Source organism: Pseudophryne corroboree, chromosome 2, assembly GCF_028390025.1.
Source record: "Pseudophryne corroboree isolate aPseCor3 chromosome 2, aPseCor3.hap2, whole genome shotgun sequence".
In the NCBI taxonomy this organism is placed as follows: domain Eukaryota; kingdom Metazoa; phylum Chordata; class Amphibia; order Anura; family Myobatrachidae; genus Pseudophryne; species Pseudophryne corroboree.
The window spans coordinates 923,123,302-923,144,554 of NC_086445.1; the positions used below are offsets into that span (position 1 = coordinate 923,123,302).

Below are 21,253 nucleotides of genomic sequence, written 5' to 3' on the forward strand. Positions count from 1 at the left end.
TTAGTTGGATATAAAATGTTAATGTAAAATGTTTTAGAACAGTGCCCAGGGGAGCCAAGAGGATGGTCGGGGAGCGGGTCCTAATTACCCAGGCTTAGATTTGTAAGAGGGACCCAGCGGTGGCCCTGGCAAATTGCTGTGCCTGTGCATCGTGGAGTTGGCTACTTTGTTCCTATGGAGGGATCTTGCTCTCCCTTTCCTGCAGCATCTGTCTTTCTCCAAAGATTTTTGGTAAGTGACACTGCACTCATCGACAGTGTCAGAAAGTGTGAAGGACTTTATTAAGCAGTATGGGGGGAGTATTTTTGCAGCAATATACTGTAGCTCATTCTGTGCTTCTACTTATGAAAAAGAGTGTTACAGCTATTTAAACATTCATAGACAATAATCCTTAACTCCATGTCCCGGATGTAATGAAATCCGAGTTGGCCGGAGGTGCAGGTCCCTGGCCGCACTCAGACTTTTTTTAAAGCAGCAATCATCTACAAGGCAAAACTATGCCTTGTAAATGATTGCCACTTTAAACAAATGTGCGAGTTCAGCCGGGAACCCGCACGTCCGGCCAAATCGGAATAATTACATCCGGCCCCATATCACCTTTAGATCAGGTTAAGTTATTGCTACGTATTTATGGGATTTCAATTTCATAAATTATTTAAAAAATTTGTTAAGCTAAGGGAATTGTTTTTATTTCTCACCATACTGACAAGCAGAGTTACGCAGAGTGACACATGAGCATCTGCTACTCTTATGTTTTGTTCTCTCTCCTTATTCTTATAACCTGGGAGTGCTTAGTAGAGAGAATTCAAACAACTTATTGAAAATCTACTTATTGAAAATCGAGCTTGGATAATGTCAAGATTGTTACAAGAATTTAACACAACGCTCCCTCATCTTATATACCAAGTAAGTGCATTACCATGAGGGGTAAAACAGATGGAATTTGATATTTGCTTCTTGTGAATTATCCATAGCTATACAGGTTGAGTATCCCTTATCCAAAATGCTTGGGACCAGAGGTATTTTGGATATGGGATTTTTCCGTATTTTGGAATAATTGCATACCATAATGAGATATCATGGTGAAGGGACCTAAGTCTAAGCACACAATGCATTTATGTTACATATACACCTTATACACACAGCCTGAAGGTAATTGTATCCAATATTTTTAATAACTTTGTGCATTAAACAAAGTGTGTCTACATTCACACAATTCATTTATGTTTCATATACACCTTATACACACAGCCTGAAGGTCATTTAATACAATATTTTGAATAACTTTGTGTATTAAACAAAATTTGTGTACATTGAGCCATCAGAAAACAAAGGTTTCACTATCTCACTCTCACTCAAAAAAGTCCGTATTTCGGAATATTCCGTATTTCGGAATATTTGGATATGGGATACTCAACCTGTACCATGTACCATGTAGAGTGTATATACCATATACCATGTATATACCATATACCATGTAGAGTGATTAATTCTAGCTGGACAATCATGTTCCAAATACCAGTAGACACGGACTTTCCAAAATTGTAAATTGCCGTCTCGCTAGAAGATAACTATATTTTATCAAAGTGTTTTCTTTAGTTTTAGGAAACCTGTCTGCTGATTTATATGCTAAGGAGAATTATTATATGTGTATTGAATTAAGAGTAACACATACTGTAGAAGGGAATAGATGTACTGTACTTGTCAAACTCGCCCAGGGTAATAATACTTCATTTTTATTAACAAATAATACCACCCCATTCTGGGCAAAGCACATATACGGTGGAAGATGCATAGATCAATCACAGGGGTCTATAGAAAACTCTTCTTATTCAAACTTAAGCACAAATGCTCTGGATTTTAACAAACATTCATATGGCACGAAACGTCCTAGGAAGCAATGAACACGTGACTGTTGTGCTGACCATGTAATGTCCAGGCAGTGAATCCTCTGATGGTAAATGTACATATGTTAATGGAGACTTATAGGTAGAGATGAGCGGGTTCGGTTTTACTCGGATTTACTCTGATTTACCCGACTATCCGTATTGGCTATCGGACGTCACGTGTTTTGGTTAGCCAATAATTCTGGCGTAAAGAACCAAGTAAAATCCGAACCCGCTCATCTCTACTTATAGATAGATGTATCAAGCCTTCTTAAGATTGTAGAAGTGGACAAGTGAAGAAGTAGAAATCAATCAGCTTCTACCTGTCATTTTATACAATGTACTTGATAAATGCTGATTTGTTACTATGAACAACTTCTCCACATGTGCACTTCTCCACTCTTTAGCAGGCTTGATGCATCAGCCCCTTAACTGAATAAGATGCATCATTAGGTATTGGGAAGACAGTTAATGAAACCTCACCTCCAGCTCCTACCCCACCAGCACCAACACCTGCTCCATAACCACCAGCACCAGCTCCATAACCACCAGCACCAGGTCCATAACCACCAGCACCAGCTCCATAACCACCAGCACCAGCTCCAGCACCAGCTACTTGTCCAGCTCCATAACCTTAGGATAACAAAGAAAATAAAATCAGGACCATCCTATTATAAGTCTTCTTACATAACTATCCATAGTGTAGTCTTCATACAATGATAGATTGTATAGTTAGTCCTGTCATGTATCACTAATCTGATATCTAACAGTCATTGTTTAATCCTGAGCTCCAGCTCTACATACAGAGGATTATTAAGGTCATCTGCCCTATCCTGAGCACTGCGTTCATAGGACATTGATTATATTGCTTTTCATAGCTCAAACCTTAAGAGACCTGACAGCATCTATTTAAGACAATACTGGGATTTTTTTAGTTTACCAAATGCTAAAGTACAATACTACATAAAACTATTGACTGATCAAGTCATTCACTCCATTGATAATTATTACAGATATTGTCTCACCAGGTTTTGGTGGCTTTCCTCCTACGCCTGCTCCCGGGTACACACCTGTTTTTAAGAAGAAAATCAAATAAACTGAAGGATTGGATGATGCAGCGTTATTTCAGAAAATGCTTCAGGGTTTCACAGAAGCAAAAGGTAAATCAATGGTAAAAATATGTAAATATCTACTAAAATATGGCTCTAACCTCCAGGTCCTACACCACCACCTCCCAATCCAGCTCCAGGTATCAATCCACCAGTTCCAACTCCACCACCGGGTAAATATCCACCAGGTCCTACTCCACCTCCAGGTAAATATCCACCAGGTCCTACTCCACCTCCAGCACCGCCTCCGTAACCTGAAGAAAACATCAGAATTTTATCTTCCAGTTAGGTATAAAGAAACGCATTCTGTCATAACAACCAACCAAATAAACATATCTGTACATACATGTATATGTATATATATATATATATATATATATATATAATTTTTTTTGGGGGGGGGCAAATGTAATAGGGTCTAAGTTTGCTGGAGGTGCGAGATGCCAGCCGATCTTGAACATTTTTTTAAAGCGGCAATCATTTAGAAGGTATGATTTTGCCTTCTAAATGATTGCCGCTTAAAAAAACAAACAGCATCCCTCACCTTCTGCAAACTCGGACCCTATTACATATGCCCCATTGTCTTTTTTTATACTAGAACTGTATAGATTTAATCAAGGAAACTACACCTAGTAGTTACTCACCTGGTTTGGGTGGTTTGCCACCTCCTGCTCCTGGATAAAGTCCTATGATGAACAGATGGAAAAAAGTTGTGAACATTTTTGTATTACTCAGTTGGAACTCACAGGAATTGTTTAATGGAAATATCTTCTTATGGCTAATATTGATAAATCTGCTTTTCAGACATAGGGGGTTATTCAGGTTTGTTAGCAAACCAAAAAAGTTGGCAATTGGGCAAAACCATGCTGCACTTCAGGTAGGACAGATGTAACATGTGCAGAGAGAGTTAGATTTCGGTGGGTTATTTTGTTTCTGTGCAGGGTAAATACTGGCTGCTTTATTTGTATACTGCAATTTAGATGTCAGTTTGGACACACCCCACCCAAATCTAACTCTCTCTGCACGTTACATCTGCCCCACCTGCAGTGCAACATGGTTTTGCCCATTTGCCAACTTTTTTGGTTTGCTAACAAACATGAATAAGGCCCATAGTTCATATTATCAGATGCATTAAATAATAACGTTCCCACTGTTTTTTTTTCTATAATAAATAGTGTTGCACACACCTACAGTAGCAGCACACACCTAAAGTTACAAGTTGGTACAAGATTTATTGTAAGAATTTCTGAAATAATTTCACTAATACAGTATATTCCTGTTTACAGAATTAGTTTTCAGAATTAAAAATGATACCAAATAAAAGATGGCGGTACTGCGTGTTGTTGAGTACCATCTGAAATATAGCGCTGTAGATTGTTACATTAATGCAAATATGATCCCAGTATTATGTTACTAACAAAAACATACTCATTGTGACAGTACAATATTCATATACAGTAGATCACTATTGCTACTCCTAACAAACACAGCGCCCTCTTCTGTCTCCATTATGTATATCACAAGCTAACACTACAGTGAGTTAAATTCTTAGGGCAGTATTCAATTCTTTCTGCCCCCTTACACACCCGTTCTGTTTATGCTGACGGGCTTGGTATCATCATTTCAACTCGCAACCCCTGGAGTAGCGAGGTCCTTTACACAGCTAAACCTGATTACTTTAATCGCGATATGCACAATAACGGGGATCACTTTAGAAAGGGGATTGGGCGTATCATTTGAATACCGCCCTTAGTGGCTTATTATAGCCTTATAATTTACATTAGTGAGCTTATATATGCATAGATGCCAATTTGTTTGCATCTTCCCTCCAGGAGATGCCAAGATGAGAAGTAGCTAGTGCAGGGGCATGATGACGTGTCTCACATCTTCGCACATTAGATGGCAAGCCATGAGGGTGTGAAACATGTTCTCATGCAGAAGTGGAACGGTCAGCTGACGTGAATTACATCATTATGGCCACACCCACTTTCCAAGATAGAGATGTGAGATCCAGGAGGATGGGAGGTCTACTCTCCTAGGAGATCTGGAGGACTCCCTTAACTTCAGTAGTCTTCCGTGCAGTAAGCAAATATGCATAAATGAGGGCAAATAGCACCAGTCATGGATTTGTAGAAAGACAACATAATTCAGTTAATAAAATTGGAGGGGTGGCATCTTCTTTTGTTATCTAATACCCCTTTCACACCGCCATGCCGGATCCTACCCGGGAATTGGAAACGGGTCCTTCCCGGGTGGGATCCGGCATTGGCCGCTGCTGCAGGCTTCCCCGACCCGGCAATATGCCGGGCGGGTTGCCATAGCAGCGGGGTCGGAGCCGGCGGAGGTGGCACTGGGAGATGAGATCATCTCCGCGCCACCTCTCCCTGCTGTAGTAAACGGGTCCTGGGACGCATCGACCTGGGAGTCCATTTACGTAGCCACTGACCCGGTATTCAACCCGGGTATAACACTGCATTATTCCCGTGTTGAATTGCCGGGTCAGGCGACCCGCGATTTCAGCTATGCCCCTTTCACACCGCACGCTGACCTGTGTCGACCCGGCAATATGCCGCGTCGATACCGGATTATTTGTGCGGTGTGAAAGGGGTATTACAGGATATGCATCTGTACTTCTGCTGTACTTCTGCTGGCGCAAGGGAGGTCGTGTACTGGAGCATAAGTGCAGACCCATATCATTTAAAAAGAATATAGTTTTAATCACTTGTAGAATTTATTTCTTTCACACATATGAGATTGGGCACAGCTACATTTTCCTATGGGACAAACATTTTAATCCAAATATCGATTTTAATTAACTGAATATCAATCTAAATCAATATGGTATTTCAGAGGCCAAAACACACGTTTGCTAACATGTAAAAATCAATATAAAAATTCATCTGTTAGTAAATGTATGTTACAGCCCCTGAAACACAACATCAATTTTGATCAATTTCGACCAATTTAAAATTGATAAAAATCGACCTTTAGTAAATATGCCCCTAAGTCTACCATAGCTTTTCCTGGAGTATCAATGTCATTGTGCAGTACAATGAACAAAGCAAAGTACATTTCATAAGAAGTCTTACCTCCACCTGGTACACCGCCAACTGCAAATCAAAGACAAACACTTCACAATATTATCTACATACAGTAACATGGGACTAGTACAATGTAATAGGACAACTTATACCCCTTTCAGACCGCAATAGGCGGGTCACACCCGGGAGCTGTACACGGTGCTTCCCGGGTGCGACCCGCCTCAGGTCCCGGGCAGTCCAAAAGGGGTGTCACAGAAATAATTAGACTTTATACATCATTTATTAAATAGCTATAATTGTGAGCACCAAAGACCAAGAAAAACAACAAAAAATATCTAAAAATATTCTACACTTTATGTGTTTTCTTTAAATACATGCTTATTAGTAAAAGGTTTAAAAGGCAGGGTATATTACTGACCTCCTCCTGGTACCCCACCAACTCCAGCTCCTACACAAAGTGATAGAAGAGTTACAGTAATCAGGTATTATACATGTGGATGACACTAATTGCTCCAGATAAACATACTGGGAGATAGAGATGTGCAGGTCGGTTCTTTGGAATTCTGAACACTCGAATTTTGTGGATATGAACTGATTCGAGTCCCAGTTCACATCTCCTCAGGAGATCTGAACCAAGCCAAGTCCCTGTTTGGAAACTTCCTGTGGTTTGGAATTCAGATTTTAAATCCAAATGTTGGGTTTTGTTTTGCAACATGATTTTAGCTAGTTTTATCCCTCTAAGAAATCCAAAACCCAACATTTGCATTGAAAATCTGAATTCTGAACCAAAACACCTCAGGGTGGTTTGCAAAAACATAACTAAAACATGACGATGAAATTACAACCAAAATCAAGCCATGAGACTTTGCCCACATCTTAGTGGAAACCACAGGTATCACTGAAAGACACCATTTATTGCAGCACTCTGCATCCCCTACTTCAGTCACAGCTGGAGAATCCAGAGTGTAGCACAGTTGGGTTGGGGTCAGGTGACCGGCGGTTGGAGTCCAATAAACAAATACTATATTCAATATTCTGTTGCTACAGAGCATTGTGTGAATGAACCCAATGTGTGAGCATCCACTGGAAAATCAGTAGTTATTGAAAGGTACTTACCTCCGGTGGGGAAACCACCAGGCCTCAATCCAGCTGGAGAAAGTGAAATAAAGATATAGGGAAACATTAATACCAGAGAGAACTTTAATGTATTTATATAAAGTGTATTATACTAATTCATCTCTGGTAAGTAGGAAATAAGAACTTGGCCAGTGATGCTGGTCACACCAGTGCTTTACAGAAGTAGAACATCTGCTGCTCTCCATGTCAGTACTACGTACCCTCTTCTGTGTAGCAGCTGTGTGCACTGTACTGCTGTCCCACCGTAGAGATCAATGATTTTATGGGACTAATTTAGAGTTGCATCTGCAATCAGATAGATCTACGTACTTACAACTAAGCATAGTCCGCAGTTACGGCATCACGCCCTCAACGTGGCCTCAGTACACTTAGCCTATGCGCAAACACATTGCCACCCAAGTTACTGTTTGTCCAGTCTGCTGTAAGTGGAGACGTTTGTTCAGCTCTGACACTTGTGCAATGCTAAAGATCACAAAACAGCCTTGCCTTCTAAATGGCCCCTATATGACTATTCATTTCTCCTGCATCCATTTCAAATATTGGAGAGAAGGAAGATGGCTATAAATAAAGACACCTATGTACACACCAGCACTTATTCTTTACGGGATCAGTACTAAATGCCGCCGGTCGGAATCCCGGCGGTCGAAATCCCGACGCCGGAATCCCGACCACACAATCCCGACAGGGGTGGTAAGCGGAACGCAGCCCCTTGCGGGCTCGCTTCGCTCGCCACGCTGCGGGCACGGTGCCTCGCTACGCTCGGCACACTATTATATTCTCCCTCTATGGGTGTCGTGGACACCCACGGAGGGAGAATATGTCGGGATTGTGGCGGTCGGGATTCCGGCGTCGGTATTTCGACCGCCGGGATTCCGTCTGGCGGCATCTTGACCGCATCCCTTCTTTACACTGTCATCTATTCTGCTGCTAACATTGTAACAACCTTTATTTTAGATTGAATGTCATACTCTCATCTCATTCTAAGATCCTGAGTATTACTCAGCACCCTAACTTATAAAGCCAGCCTACCAAGACCTGCTCCAGATGTGGAAGACAATAGAGCAATGTACTGATAGATCCACTGGGTGTCACTAACCCCTCACAGATGATGATCACAGCTAGCAAACATCAAGCACATTGCCAACACAGGGCTAGTTATCCTACTAGAACTGAGATGTGGGCAAGAGCTTTACGGGTGCAGACATGGTTCATTCCCAAGCTAGGTACTAATAATGGTATTTGTTGGAATATGCAGTCACGCTCAAATACTCATGGAAGAGAAACCAGAAAAATAAACACATACAATATATCAGTAGCAGTACAAACCTCCTCCTGCCACACCGCCAGTTCTATAATCTGCATCCACAAATATAGAAAAGAATAATTAGAAATGTGTGCTGAATTAATTGCCATTAACACTGGAGTCTGCAGAGATCATTACCCACCTCCTGTCTTAGGGGGCTTAGCTCCAGCACCTGCCAAAGCCATAAACAGATTAGTGTTAGTTACTGTATTACGTTATTCTATATAAAACTGCAGACTGGCTGCTGGCATAAACACAAACAGCAATATCCAATGGATTATGCGCCTAATTCAGACCTGACCGTAGCAGCAAATTTGTTAGCAGATGGGCAAAACCATGGGGGTCATTCCGAGTTGTTCGCTCGTTATTTTTTTCGCTACGGAGCGATTAGTCGCAAACTGCGCATGCGCAATGTACGCAGTGCGCCTGCGCCAAGTAAATTAGCACAAAAGTTTGGTATTTTACTCACGGCGTAACAAAGTTTTTTCATCGTTCTGCTGATCGTATTGTGATTGACAGGAAGTGGGTGTTTCTGGGTGGAAACTGACCGTTTTCTGGGAGTGTGCGGAAAAACGCAGGCGTTTCAGGTAAAAACGCGGGAGTGTCTGGAGAAACGGGGGAGTGGCTGGCCGAACGCTGGGCGTGTGTGTGATGTCAAACCAGGAACGAAACTGACTGAACTGATCGCTATGTGTGAGTAAGTCTCGAGCTACTCAGAAACTGCAGTGTCCCGTGGTGCCTGGGGGTGGGGGGGTGGGTGTCATTTGGGAGGCTTCTGTTATTCACCGCTCTGTTGTAGAGCAGTACAGCATCTATCACAGAAGACAGAGTGACTGGGGGCATGACCAGCAGCTCGCAAAGCACTGTCCATGCCCCCACTGTGACTATAACGGGAGGTGTGACAGGTGGTCGCAGCATTGCCGCGAAGCTACATCCCCCTTTACTGAGATCACGCCCCCTTTTCGGGCAGGTGCGGCTTTGCTGCACCAAAGAGTCCCTTACCATAAGAAGTAAAAGTTGGGAGGTATGCAGTTGTGCTAATAGTGAATAATGTTGGATTGTACTTTCCATTGGCAGCTTCCAAATTAGTTCCCAACAGGAATATTATATACAGTAGCTAAATATAATTTAAAAAATCAAAAAAGGTATGATATTCAATAAATATACAAAAATGAGTATACAAACCTCCAATTGGTAGTCCGCCTGGGCCAACTCCGCCAACTTTATGTCAGAAAAAGAAGGATGTTATCTTTTATTACATGTCATTGTATAATATTATTTAGTCAGAATTCTAGGTATTTATTTTTAGTTACTAGCATGTAGCAATCTATGTTTCTAATGAATAATCTATGTTTTTACATAAGAGCCTTAAATAATTATTTTACCAAGACATTATGAATAGTCAGTAAGCTATGAGGCTGCATTTTAGCATTATATCAGTGGACCAGTCCAGGGTCATTTTCACAGAGACTCCAGGTGGGCTCCCTCCTCTTCACGGTGTTGTAGACTCTGGCATTGTGCCAGAAGACATAGGGGGACATTTACTAAGCAGTGATAAGAGCGAAGAAGTGAGCCTGTGGAGAAGTTGATCCATCACTCAATCAGCAGTTCTGTATCATTTTATAGTATGCAAATTATAGTTGTTACTTCAGTGCTGATTGGTTGCAATGGGGAACTGCTCCACTGACTCATTTCTCCGCTCTTGTCACTGCTTAGTAAATGTCCCCCTAAATTCCTCCTGTGCAGGTGCGGCAGCCATTTTGCTGGTGATTTTTACCATGGCTGGAACTCTGATTCGGGACACCGGAAGGGTAAGTAATAAAACATGGGTACAATGTGTGCGGTGTGGGCCCCCCTGGATCCACAGGACCATGTGTACTGCACACACTGCACCCATTATAGAAACACCAATGGTCCAGTCCGACACTGGGGGATAGATTTACCACCAAGTGGGTTTGACTATTGGTTTTAACACAGTAATAGGAACAAATGCTAAACAATCCTGATCTAATATTTACATATTTCCATTGCCGTTTTAAATCTATCAGTAAAAGCCAATGATGGGTGGCTTTTATAACCTGCTTCTTAGTAAATGAACCCCCCAGGTATGTATTTCCCTATCTGACAAAAAAAAAGTAAGTAACTTTATGTCTGAAACAAAACCATGTTACACTGGAGAGGAGCAAATACATTTATATTTTTTCTGTGCAGGGTAAATACTGGCTGCTTTTGCATGTAGAACTGAAATGTTAGACAGCTTTATTTTTTGCAATGCAATTTAGATTTCAGTTTGAACATACCCCTCCCAAATCTAAATCGTTCTGCACATGTTACATCTGCCCCACATACGGTGCAGCATGGTTTGCCCAGTTGCTAGTCTATAGTCACCTAGACTACTGTTGCTGTGTGTTTCTACTGAGGAAGACAGCATGTTTCTTTGCAGTGAATGAAACTACTTCAGGCAAACTTTTTCTAAAAATTATCTGAATATAAGGTTTTGAGAAAACTTACCTCCACCTGGATACACGCCTGCTCCAACTGCATGAGAAGAGAATAAGTTGTTATTAAATGCATCAAACTGTAACATTCACAATACCTGTACCTAACACATGTCCCTCTATCCTGAGATTGGAGTGTTCATCCCAACTTGCACCGGTTTGGGAGGTATTTATGTTACATCCAATGGAGGCAAGTGCGTACAAGTGCTTGTTGCAACAAAATTGTGTGGAAAGAGGCGCATAACTTCTGCAATAGTAAGCACGCCCACTAGAAGCATGATCCCGCCCAACAGGGGTGAACACACCCATTAAGATGCAACCACACTTCATAATTCTGCAGGCATGCATGCTGTAGCAGGGCTTTATGGCACCCTGTGCCATCCAAGCCCACTGAGTACATTATGATGTGCCAAGGGGGGTGGGTGTCTGTTAGTGCCAGGAATTACAGCACTGCCCAGAGCATCCTGAGTATGCTCCAGGGGTAAAAGCTTTAGGGGGGCATTTACTAAGCAGTGATAAGAGCGGAAAAGTGAGCCAGTGGAGAAGTGGACCCATCAACCAATCAGCAGCTCTGTATCATTTTTAGTATGCAAATTATAGATGTTACTTCAGTGCTGATTGGTTGCCATGGGCAACTTCTCCACTGGCTCACTTCTCAGCTCTTATCACTGCTTAGTAAATGTCCCCCTTAGTGTGCAAATGATGCTCTGGACGTCACTTCAATAGCAATTCTGGCTGCAGGATGCAGTTTCAGGCACCCTGTCAGCCAGATGCAGGGCCATGGGTGAATGGTGGTGTCTCCCACAGGGCTCTTTGCTCTGTATGGCAGCACTGCTCGCACACTTCTAGTTATGGCCGTGGCTGTAAGAACAAACTAGTGAGGGGAGACAGTTTGGAAAAAGAGGTACTTTGACATGTGATTTAGGATATGTTATTCACAATGCAGGCATAAGCATTCGTGATAAGAGATCCCATAACTAAGTTTACAGACGTCTGAATGAGTATAAGTCTGAGTGTTAAGTGCTGATGGCTAAGTTATATAACTAATACGTTCTAACTTATTATATACAATTAGTGCACACGAGACTGTGGATAACACAGATAAAGATGTGTTATATCAGGGTAAAGGTCAAGATTAATAGGACTAATAATAGTTATTTTCTTTACAGTTGAACAGAACCCATTACTGTACTACAGCTATTGCTTTATATCATGCCAGATAAGAGCGCTGGAACGAGAAGCTGCCAATTATCTCTCAGATGTTCCTTACGCTTCAGAAATATGTGCTTGCATATTTCTAAGATAACATAAATAGATCATTAATAATCCTGACAATTATATGGGTTAGTCCAGTTTCAATCCCAGTATCATTAGCCGTGACCCGAGTCTTGGAATGCTTAGTGTGGAAAAGTACAATAAGCAGCTCATGTCTCAGATGAAATTTATGGCACATCCTTTGCCTAGACAGCGCGGCCATTCAGTGAAACACAAGTACATAAACTTCCATGGGGTCCTAATATTCTTTTACTCTGCATTTGAGAAGCCAGTGGGTAGGGTATTGATGTAAGGGGTGGCACTTGATATAACGGCTGTTGGGATCCCGGCGCTCACCATACCAACGCCGGAATCCCGACCGCCAGTATACCGACAAGTATTTTCCCGCTTGGGGTGTCCACGACACCCTTGGAGGGAGAATAAATAGCGTGGCACGCGTATCGTGCCACCGTGCCCGCAGCATGGCGAGCGCAGCGAGCTCGCAAGGGGCTCTTTTGTACTCGCCCCACTGCCGGCATACCGGCTGTTGGGATCCCGGTGCCGGTATGCTGGGCGCCGGGATGCCAAGCGCCAGGGAAACATACCACACCCGCTGTAAGACATGCAATGTAAATGGCACTCACAGCAGTGAAACATCCATTAATGAAAATATTTAATTGTATACTCTTACTCAGGAATATGCAAGCCTCTTTAACTCTTATAACTTTCATTAAACTGCTTACTGTAATCTTTTTCTAAGAATTATCTGAATATAAGGAGTTGAGAAAACTTACCTCCACCTGGATACCCGCCTGCTCCAACTGTATGAGAAGAGAATAACTTATTATTAAATGCTGCAAACTATAACAATACACGTACCTAACATCTGTCCCCATTTTAGGGGACTGCCCCTGTCTCCTGAGCTCAGACTGTACATCCTAACTTGCAGGAGGTGGGAAGGTATTTAACTTGCCACATGCAATGGAGGCAATGGTGTCGGAGGCGACCTAGAACTTATGCAGTACTGAGCATGCCCACTGCGGGCATCATAACATCAAACAGAGGTGGACACACCCACTACGATGCAGCCACGCCCCAGATTATGGCAGTCATGCTACCATGTCCCAATTTAGTATTTACAAAAGTTGTCAGCAGTGTTTAATACCAAATGCAATAAAATGAATTGTTCAATAGAAGCCAATTTTGATCTCCCATGTTGTATCATGTATGAATGATAAATAATTATTTGAAAATGAACTACTACTGTTTCATAAATACATATTTCTGGTGTTGCAAGTTTATTACTAAATTTGGTTTTCTTGTTTACTCCTCAATCCATATCCCATAATGTCTGTCAGTAACTATAGAGACTTTTATTACAGTGAACACAACAAATACTAAAAAAAGTTAGAGATGAGTATAACTGAGGTCAAAATTTGCATAAATTTAATTCCACTTTCAAGCAGGCCTGTTCACATTGGTGCAATAGTTTTATGAAACAATGTTAGCGTTCTGGTTTTGCGTTGTCATTCCATAGAATGCCAAATTTAGCTCTGTATTTTTAATTCCCATTTTGCAGACTCTATAGACTACAACAGAGCTGAGACACTGGTGGACACTTCAGTCTGTTGTGTGATGTGGCTGGGAAAGGACTGGACTTATGTGAGGCCAAACCTGCCAAAAAATGTGACATACTGGAGATGTATCAATCCTTAGAGAGAGATAAATGTAGAGAGATAAAGTACCATCATTTCAGCTTCTGACATTTTTCAAGCACAGTCTTTAAAAAGGTTTGGTGCTTTATCTGTGGTTTATCTCTGTCCAATTTACCTCTCTCCATCGTTTGATACATCTCCTTCTCTGTGTCCAAATGAAGAAGTGAAAATTTCATGGAAGCATTTTGAATATTTTGCTCAGCTCTACGTTAATATGACAGTATGTTAGAGTACACACCTCCTGTAGGAAGACCTCCAACTCCATAGCCACCTGTAATGATAAGAGTATGGACAAATAATTACTAGTTCTGCAAGAACTCCACAGATGGAGAACTAATCTGACTGCTTAGTTCTCCAGTTGTAATAATCTAGTATTACTATGATCTGTACTCACCTCCAGTTTTAGGTAGTTTAGCACCCAACCCGCCAATACCTTGAAACAAATGATATAATAATTAGACCTGATGACAGACTAAATGTTGACTCCTTTATAGCGTTGACAATCTCATCTATAACTTTGTTCTATAATAATATTAGTGATATTCATTTTGAATGATGTACACATCAGAATTTTTTGCTGTTGGAGAATTATACTGGATTTTACTTCATGCTTAAATACACTTAAATACATTGTAGATTTCATTCAAAACAGTACAGTATTGATTATAACACAAAGTGAACACATCTTCATTGTGTAATCGCAAGTCTTTTTTTTAAAGGATAGGAAACATGTGGTCCCAATTTGAAAACTAAATATTAATATAATGAAACATATGAAAAAAAAAATTAAAAGGACATAATAGAATTATTTGATCTATTTCCAGTCTATAACTAAGTAAATTAACTTTAATGTGTGACAGCATAAAGTGCTTTCTGTATAAACAACACCACAAAAAAATAATGCACAGTTCTTGTGATTACTTACCACCTCCAGGAACACCACCAACTCCAGGTAAACCTCCTACGCCAACCCCCGGCAAACTGCCTACTCCTGGCAAACCTCCAACACCAGCTCCAGGTACACCTAAGGAATTAAAGAGTCACTTTACTTTTCATTCACTATTACAGAACAAGCTCAAACTACATTTAGCACATAACAAGATTAAGATTATTTAGTATCTTATAGCCTTACATTACAAAGTGTCCTGGAAAGTGGAATTGATTTGCACAAGTGAGTGCTTTTCTTGCCAGGGGATGCAGTTAAAATACTGACAGTCGGGATTCTGACAGTCAGGAGATCGACAGTGGGATCCCAGTGGTCAGAATCCCAAACATCCCAGAGGTAAGTACCTCGGTTGCAGTTAGGGTTAGGCTGTGAGGTTTGGGTTTAGGGTTACTCTGTGGGATGGGGGTAGGGTTAGGCTGCGGGAAGGGGAGGTTAGGCTATGGGAGGGTTGGGTTAGAGTTAGGGGTAGGGTAGAAATACTTACCAGGAAATGTTGAGTTCTGGCTGTTGGGATCCTGCTGTCAGTCTTCTGACAGTAGGGATCCCAACTGCTGATATTTCATACCCAACACCTTGCCCGAACTGGGCAAAGGATGTGTCTCTTATACCAATGTTCTAAACAATGTCTATTTCACTATCATCAATGCATTTGATTTGTAACTACATGCATTTGTTTTATATATCAAGACCAAGGTTTCTGCTCTTAGAAAGTAATGAGAGTTAGCACAAGTCATGGTCAGGTATAATACAACTGGTACAATGTGAGATACAAGCATACTCACATTTCTGATGCGAATATCTGAAGTTCTATGAGTTTATCTTTACTATTTATTTATTGACTTTTATTTAAATGGTGCCACAGGGGATCTGCAGCGCCTTACAAAGTATATACAGAAAAAGTGCACGCTTAACAAAAAAGTGCAAAGGAATTACAGTACAAAACGTGGGATACTAGCTACTCTATATAAACATTGCTGCCTATGCAGTCGTAATCCCCACAAAAGTTGGATAAGTGAGGGAAGGAAAGCATATGAGGAAAGAGGGCCCTGCCTGTGAGAGCTTATACGCTCTAGGGGAGGGGCAGACAAATGGGGGGGGGGGGTGACACATACACAGAGGAGAGAGAAAGTGAGCAAGGAGGATAGAGTGGTGGGTTAGGGTGAGAGCTGGAAGGCTTTAATAAAGAATTGGGATTGAGAGCCTGTATGATGCTTTGGAGAGATGTGGAGAGTCTGATCCAAAGAGGGAGTTCCAGTGTAAGAAGCAGCATCAGAGAAATCTTGGAGGCAGGAGTGGGAGCAGTTAATCAGTTGGGAAGAGAGGTGGCAGTCCAAAGCAGAGGGAAATGAGGGCAGAGAAGTAAGGGAGAATGGGATTGGGTGGATAAAGAACAGCATACATTGCATAAAAATAGACAATAAACCAATATTTTTGCAACCAACTTTTTTGCCTCTAGATGTAATAGTGATCTATACAGCAAATATCTAATTTTTGTTAGGAATATTATTTTTGATGAGACCAAAGAAGCAAGATATTAAATGTATTAGTGACTGGAAGACAGATGGCCAGGATATACAGAATTGGGCTAGCGACAATGCCATTACCTGTTAAGACTTTAGGGCAAATTAAATAACATACTCTTTTATTTGTTAAACAAGGACTTTGAACACATTGGGACAATATAATTTAGTCAGAAAGGTATAATGGACATTTGTGTCCCCATTAGCAAGATGGCTGGAATATTAGAAGCAGATTGTTATCCGGTAGGTCATGAGACAATAATTTGCTCAGTTAATGCTGTTATGGGAAAGATAAGTTAGAAGCCATCATTTGGATGATGATTTGGCCACTCCTGCGGAGTCATGCTATTATACACTCACCATATTTTGGAGGCTTGCCTCCGGGCTGAACACCCTGTTGAGGTATTCCTAATAAAACAATTGCGATTCATAAGATTCCCTAAGAAACATAAAGAGTTCCCACAACTGCTGATAGGAGTTCCACTCAAACCTACCTGCGCCTGGCAGGCCAGGATATAGTCCTCCTCCAGGCACCAATCCAGGTACACCTCCAGGAGTACCACCAGCACCGGGGATACCTCCGCCTGCTGTATCATAGCATCCAGTTAGAAAACCCTTAATTTCACTCAATTCTGTCTTTTTACTATCTATTATGGCGACTCTAATACTGGAATTATAAAGTGCTATGTAATAGGCTGGTGCTATATAAATAAATGTTCATACTGTATATAAACACGTTCAAGGTGAAAACACAACTCGGAGCGCATGTTTCACAACAAGACTGTATCTGTTTATTAAGATTTAGTACGTGTAAGAGATTCAAATGATTGGTTCCTAAGTATTGCCAGATTGATTGGTTCCTAAGTATTGCCAGATTTATGTTACAAGAGAATCTTCATTTTTGTTTAAAAAAATATATGAGTTGTAGTCTAGTCTAGTGTGATAGAGCTGGGAATGAAGATGTACAGTATACCCAAGCGGTGACTATGAAACATTAGGTGACATGATACCCCAAAATGTTACTGCTGAAGTCCAGATGCAGTTAGGAGAGGATGGCATTTATGCCAAGCAAGTTATGTTCTCCATGACATTCTTAATTTATTCCACAAGGGGGCCTCAGAACAGTTATTAATGTTCTATAGTTACAATCAGTGATGTTCTGTGAGGTCAACAGCTGGGGAGGACTGGTTAGTATCGGAGACAGATTTACACTCACATATATGATTTGAGGGTTTTTTTAATATAAAAATAATAAGTTATAAATATCTTTTTTGTATTATTCTAATCATTTTTATAGTCAAAGGTCTTGAGTATACTGGATTATGGCAGGTGAGGCTCTCTAAAATAAAGACATGTAACATAGGTCCAGATTTATCAAGCCTTGGAGAGTGATAAATTGCATGGGTATAAAGTACAAACCAATCAGCTCCTAACTGTCATTTTTCAAGCACAGCCTGTAACATGGCAGTTAGGAGCTGGTTGGTTGTACTTTATCACCGTGATATTTAACACTCTCCAAGGCTTGATAAATCTGGGCCATAGTATCAATTGTTGTAGAGAGGGAGATTACAGCTGCACTGGTCATATACTGGTAATAGAATTCCATTGTGTAATCATAAACACATCTTTCACTTTGAGATGGTCATGTAATGTTCCATTGTCCTTAAACCACTGATGGTGCTACAGTACCTCAATTTACCTAGTAAGCGATACAGTGCAAAAAACACAAAGGCAGTTATTAATCTACAATGCACTAATGATTATTAAAATGGAGCCTTGTACTGATATGCCTTCCAACGCAAGAATCATGATTTGTGAATCATATAACATAGATACAGTATACAGTATAAAGAAAGAAAAATCAGTTCTTAAAATGCTAAATATAACAGCTCCTTTATTATTCTTACACCTATTCTATATTATAAAGTGGCAATCATGTACAATAACAATCTAAAGTTCTTAGAGAGAGATAAAGTACCAGCCAATCTGCTCCTAACTGCTGTGTTACAGGCTATATTTGAAAAATGACAGTTAGGAGCTGATTGGTTGGTAGTTTATCTTTCTTCACTTTATTACTCTCCAAGGCTTAGTACATCTGCCCCTCTGCCAGTGTTCTATAGGGATTCAATATAATTACTGCAAGTTCCCTTTAAGTGATATTTTCCCCTCAGGAGTGTGGGATATGCTGTATCAGTCTTTGAGTATACCAATGGGGATTAATGAACTGTGGTAAATCAAAGTAGAAGAGATAGTACTCTTCATATATAATAGTGTATATTGATTGGATATAAATTAATTAATTTATATATATAAACCAACCCCATATTCACAGTTATAGATTATCCTGTGTAACAGTAACAGGGTCTTGATCAGTGTGTTATGGCAAGTACTAAACTACACCATGTATAAGGCTATAAGCAATATGGTTTCAAATTAGTTAAATAATCCATAAACTACAAGCTCCACTGGGGCAGATACTGATGGGAATGGATATTCTCTGGAAAGTGCAGCGGAATGTGTGTGCGCTATATAAATAACTGGTAATATGTTGACCACCAGTTATAATATAATTTCCTCTACACACTTCTGAAGGGGATGTTATTATTCATAAAATATCATAAGTAGCATGGTACCATAAATATATCAATATTTCATAGTCTTTCCTGGTAAAGCCCTAGCGAAATGCGCCTTGGCTTTGGGACTCCTTTTGTTTCCTATTATCCTAGACACTGCTATTATTCCAGTCACATGTTCACTTAGCGCAGTGGTATGTATTTAATGTCCATTAGAGGAGGTTGCAGGAATATTAAAAAGGGATAATGTGGTTTGAGTCTCAGTGCTCACAATGGTAGATGATGGAATGTGTAATATTGATTAATTTAAAGTATTGTATTAGATATGGTCAGGGTTGGACTGGGCCACAGGGAAAACCCCGGTGGGCCCCCCACCTCTTCATCTAAGGATCAGGTTCCAGACTGTGCGCTTGAATTATACATATTACCTTATACTGCACAGGAATATGATGTATTTTCTACAGTCCATTGCTGTTATTAATATGGCACATTATCATGCACGCACTAGCAGTACATACCCTCCAACATGACCCACCCCACTAGGTACAAAATGCTCTGTTTCTGGACTTCCCTCTTAATTTATTATTGCCATCACCTGTGAAGAAACAGCTTTCTTATCATTTAACTAGTTCAACACAGGTGATGGAAATCATAAATTAAGAGGGAAGTCCAGAAACAGAGCATTTTGTATCTAGTGGGGCGGGTCATGTTGGAGGATCTGGCAGTATGTACAATATATTTATCAAGAGGCCCAGACCATGCCCTCTCCAATGGTTAGCCAAACCTCTGTCAGGTGCTGTTCACACCCCTAAGCATGGGCCCCTACCACTGTATTTCCCCGGTGGGTCTTTTATGCCCCAGTGATATTTTTTGATAACCACAAAATCATCCAATATATATATATATATATATATATATACACACACACACACACACACACACACACACACACACACGCACGCACGCACGCACGCACACACACACACACACACAGATTTAAGATGGTTGACAGTTAATATATGGTTTAATCACCATAGTCTATTGTTCCCCATCTGTATACTCAAAGATCAATACATTCCACACTCCTAAGATGGTCATATCACTTTAAGGGAACTTAGGTCCACTGGATCCCTAGAGAGCATTGAATGGGTGTGAAGAATCTAGGACTATAGACTGTTATAAGTTATTCATACTTTGTAATATAGTATAGGGATGAGAACAATAAAGGAGCTGTTTGGACATGTCAGTAAGTCAGGGAGTAAGAGTCTATGGACGGAGGATTAGAGGTCTGTGATGAAATGAAGGGACTCACCACCATATTTTGCTGCTTTAGCTGCGACTTTGGCTGCGGCTGCCTGAGAGCCGACCCCTAGGTACAGAAGAGGAAGTAGAGTAATTAGACCTGGCAGGGCTCCACATCATTAGAACAACACCTGCTTCATTATTATGTCACTCTGTAGATTTACATTACACGCCTGCCATGAAAGGATAAAGCCAAACATAGGAAATTCATTTACATGTTTTAGAACTCTGTTTAACACATTTTGTGACTCTCAGGGCCATGGATGGACAAACTAAATACTGGGAGTTCAAATCTGTCTGTACAGGCCACAGGGAGCTAGTCTACATTGACTTATAGCTCTCTTCTTCTTTCCCTTTTCATGCTGTTATACAGTATACATCCCCGAATGAGCTGCTACACACGATCTGTGCAATATTCAAAACATATGCTCTACGTTCACTTTATTTGCATGCACAAAGTAAAAAAAATAACACTAGTGAGTCTACTAAAATGATATATAGCTTGGAAATATCTTGGGACTACATACAGTACTATGGATACTAGAGGTTAAATAAAAACAGAAGGCTGTAAAGAAATATGCTGTGATGTGTTCCAAGCAGAGGGCTTTGGTTTCATTCCTGAATGATTAATCCATGAATTAAAATATACTTTTCCCATACTGTGACATAGCATTGTACATACCAGTCCCTGTTGGGTATCCGGCTTTGCCGCCAGCTCCTACACCACCAGCACCCAAAGCTGTAATACAGGGACAACACTTTAGTAATGAGGAAGTGCTATAAAAGTGTGACTAACTAGAAGAAGTTGTCACCTTGGATATCATATTCAGCTAACTAACACCCCTTAATCCTGTAGACTCATAGATTGGGGTAAATGAAAGAAGAATCGAGAATATTTATTAACATTCTCTTTGCGTCTCTCTAAAGACTACTATAAACTTTTGTGCTCCATACAGTATGTCAGTATAG

General features: G+C 40.7%; 1 protein-coding gene across 6 annotated transcripts in view; it reads right to left on the minus strand.

Moving 5' to 3' along the window:
- The window catches only part of ELN (elastin), a 93,618-nt gene that overhangs the window by 10,568 nt on the left and 61,797 nt on the right, over nt 1–21,253 (minus strand). For 4 of the 6 annotated variants that reach the window (XM_063956179.1, XM_063956180.1, XM_063956177.1 and 1 more), the window contains 19 exons: nt 20,967–21,023; nt 20,295–20,351; nt 16,904–16,996; nt 16,770–16,817; nt 14,869–14,967; nt 14,338–14,376; nt 14,182–14,214; nt 13,023–13,049; nt 10,988–11,014; nt 9,662–9,697; nt 8,619–8,648; nt 8,500–8,529; nt 7,153–7,185; nt 6,455–6,484; nt 6,085–6,105; nt 3,640–3,681; nt 3,097–3,249; nt 2,912–2,956; nt 2,370–2,519 (listed from right to left, as the gene is read on the minus strand). In XM_063956179.1, coding sequence (XP_063812249.1) covers nt 2,370–2,519; nt 2,912–2,956; nt 3,097–3,249; nt 3,640–3,681; nt 6,085–6,105; nt 6,455–6,484; nt 7,153–7,185; nt 8,500–8,529; nt 8,619–8,648; nt 9,662–9,697; nt 10,988–11,014; nt 13,023–13,049; nt 14,182–14,214; nt 14,338–14,376; nt 14,869–14,967; nt 16,770–16,817; nt 16,904–16,996; nt 20,295–20,351; nt 20,967–21,023 — 1,050 coding nt within the window. The remainder of the gene's footprint in view (nt 1–2,369; nt 2,520–2,911; nt 2,957–3,096; nt 3,250–3,639; nt 3,682–6,084; nt 6,106–6,454; nt 6,485–7,152; nt 7,186–8,499; nt 8,530–8,618; nt 8,649–9,661; nt 9,698–10,987; nt 11,015–13,022; nt 13,050–14,181; nt 14,215–14,337; nt 14,377–14,868; nt 14,968–16,769; nt 16,818–16,903; nt 16,997–20,294; nt 20,352–20,966; nt 21,024–21,253) is intronic. The other 2 variants (XM_063956176.1, XM_063956178.1) reach the window with 2 other exon arrangements.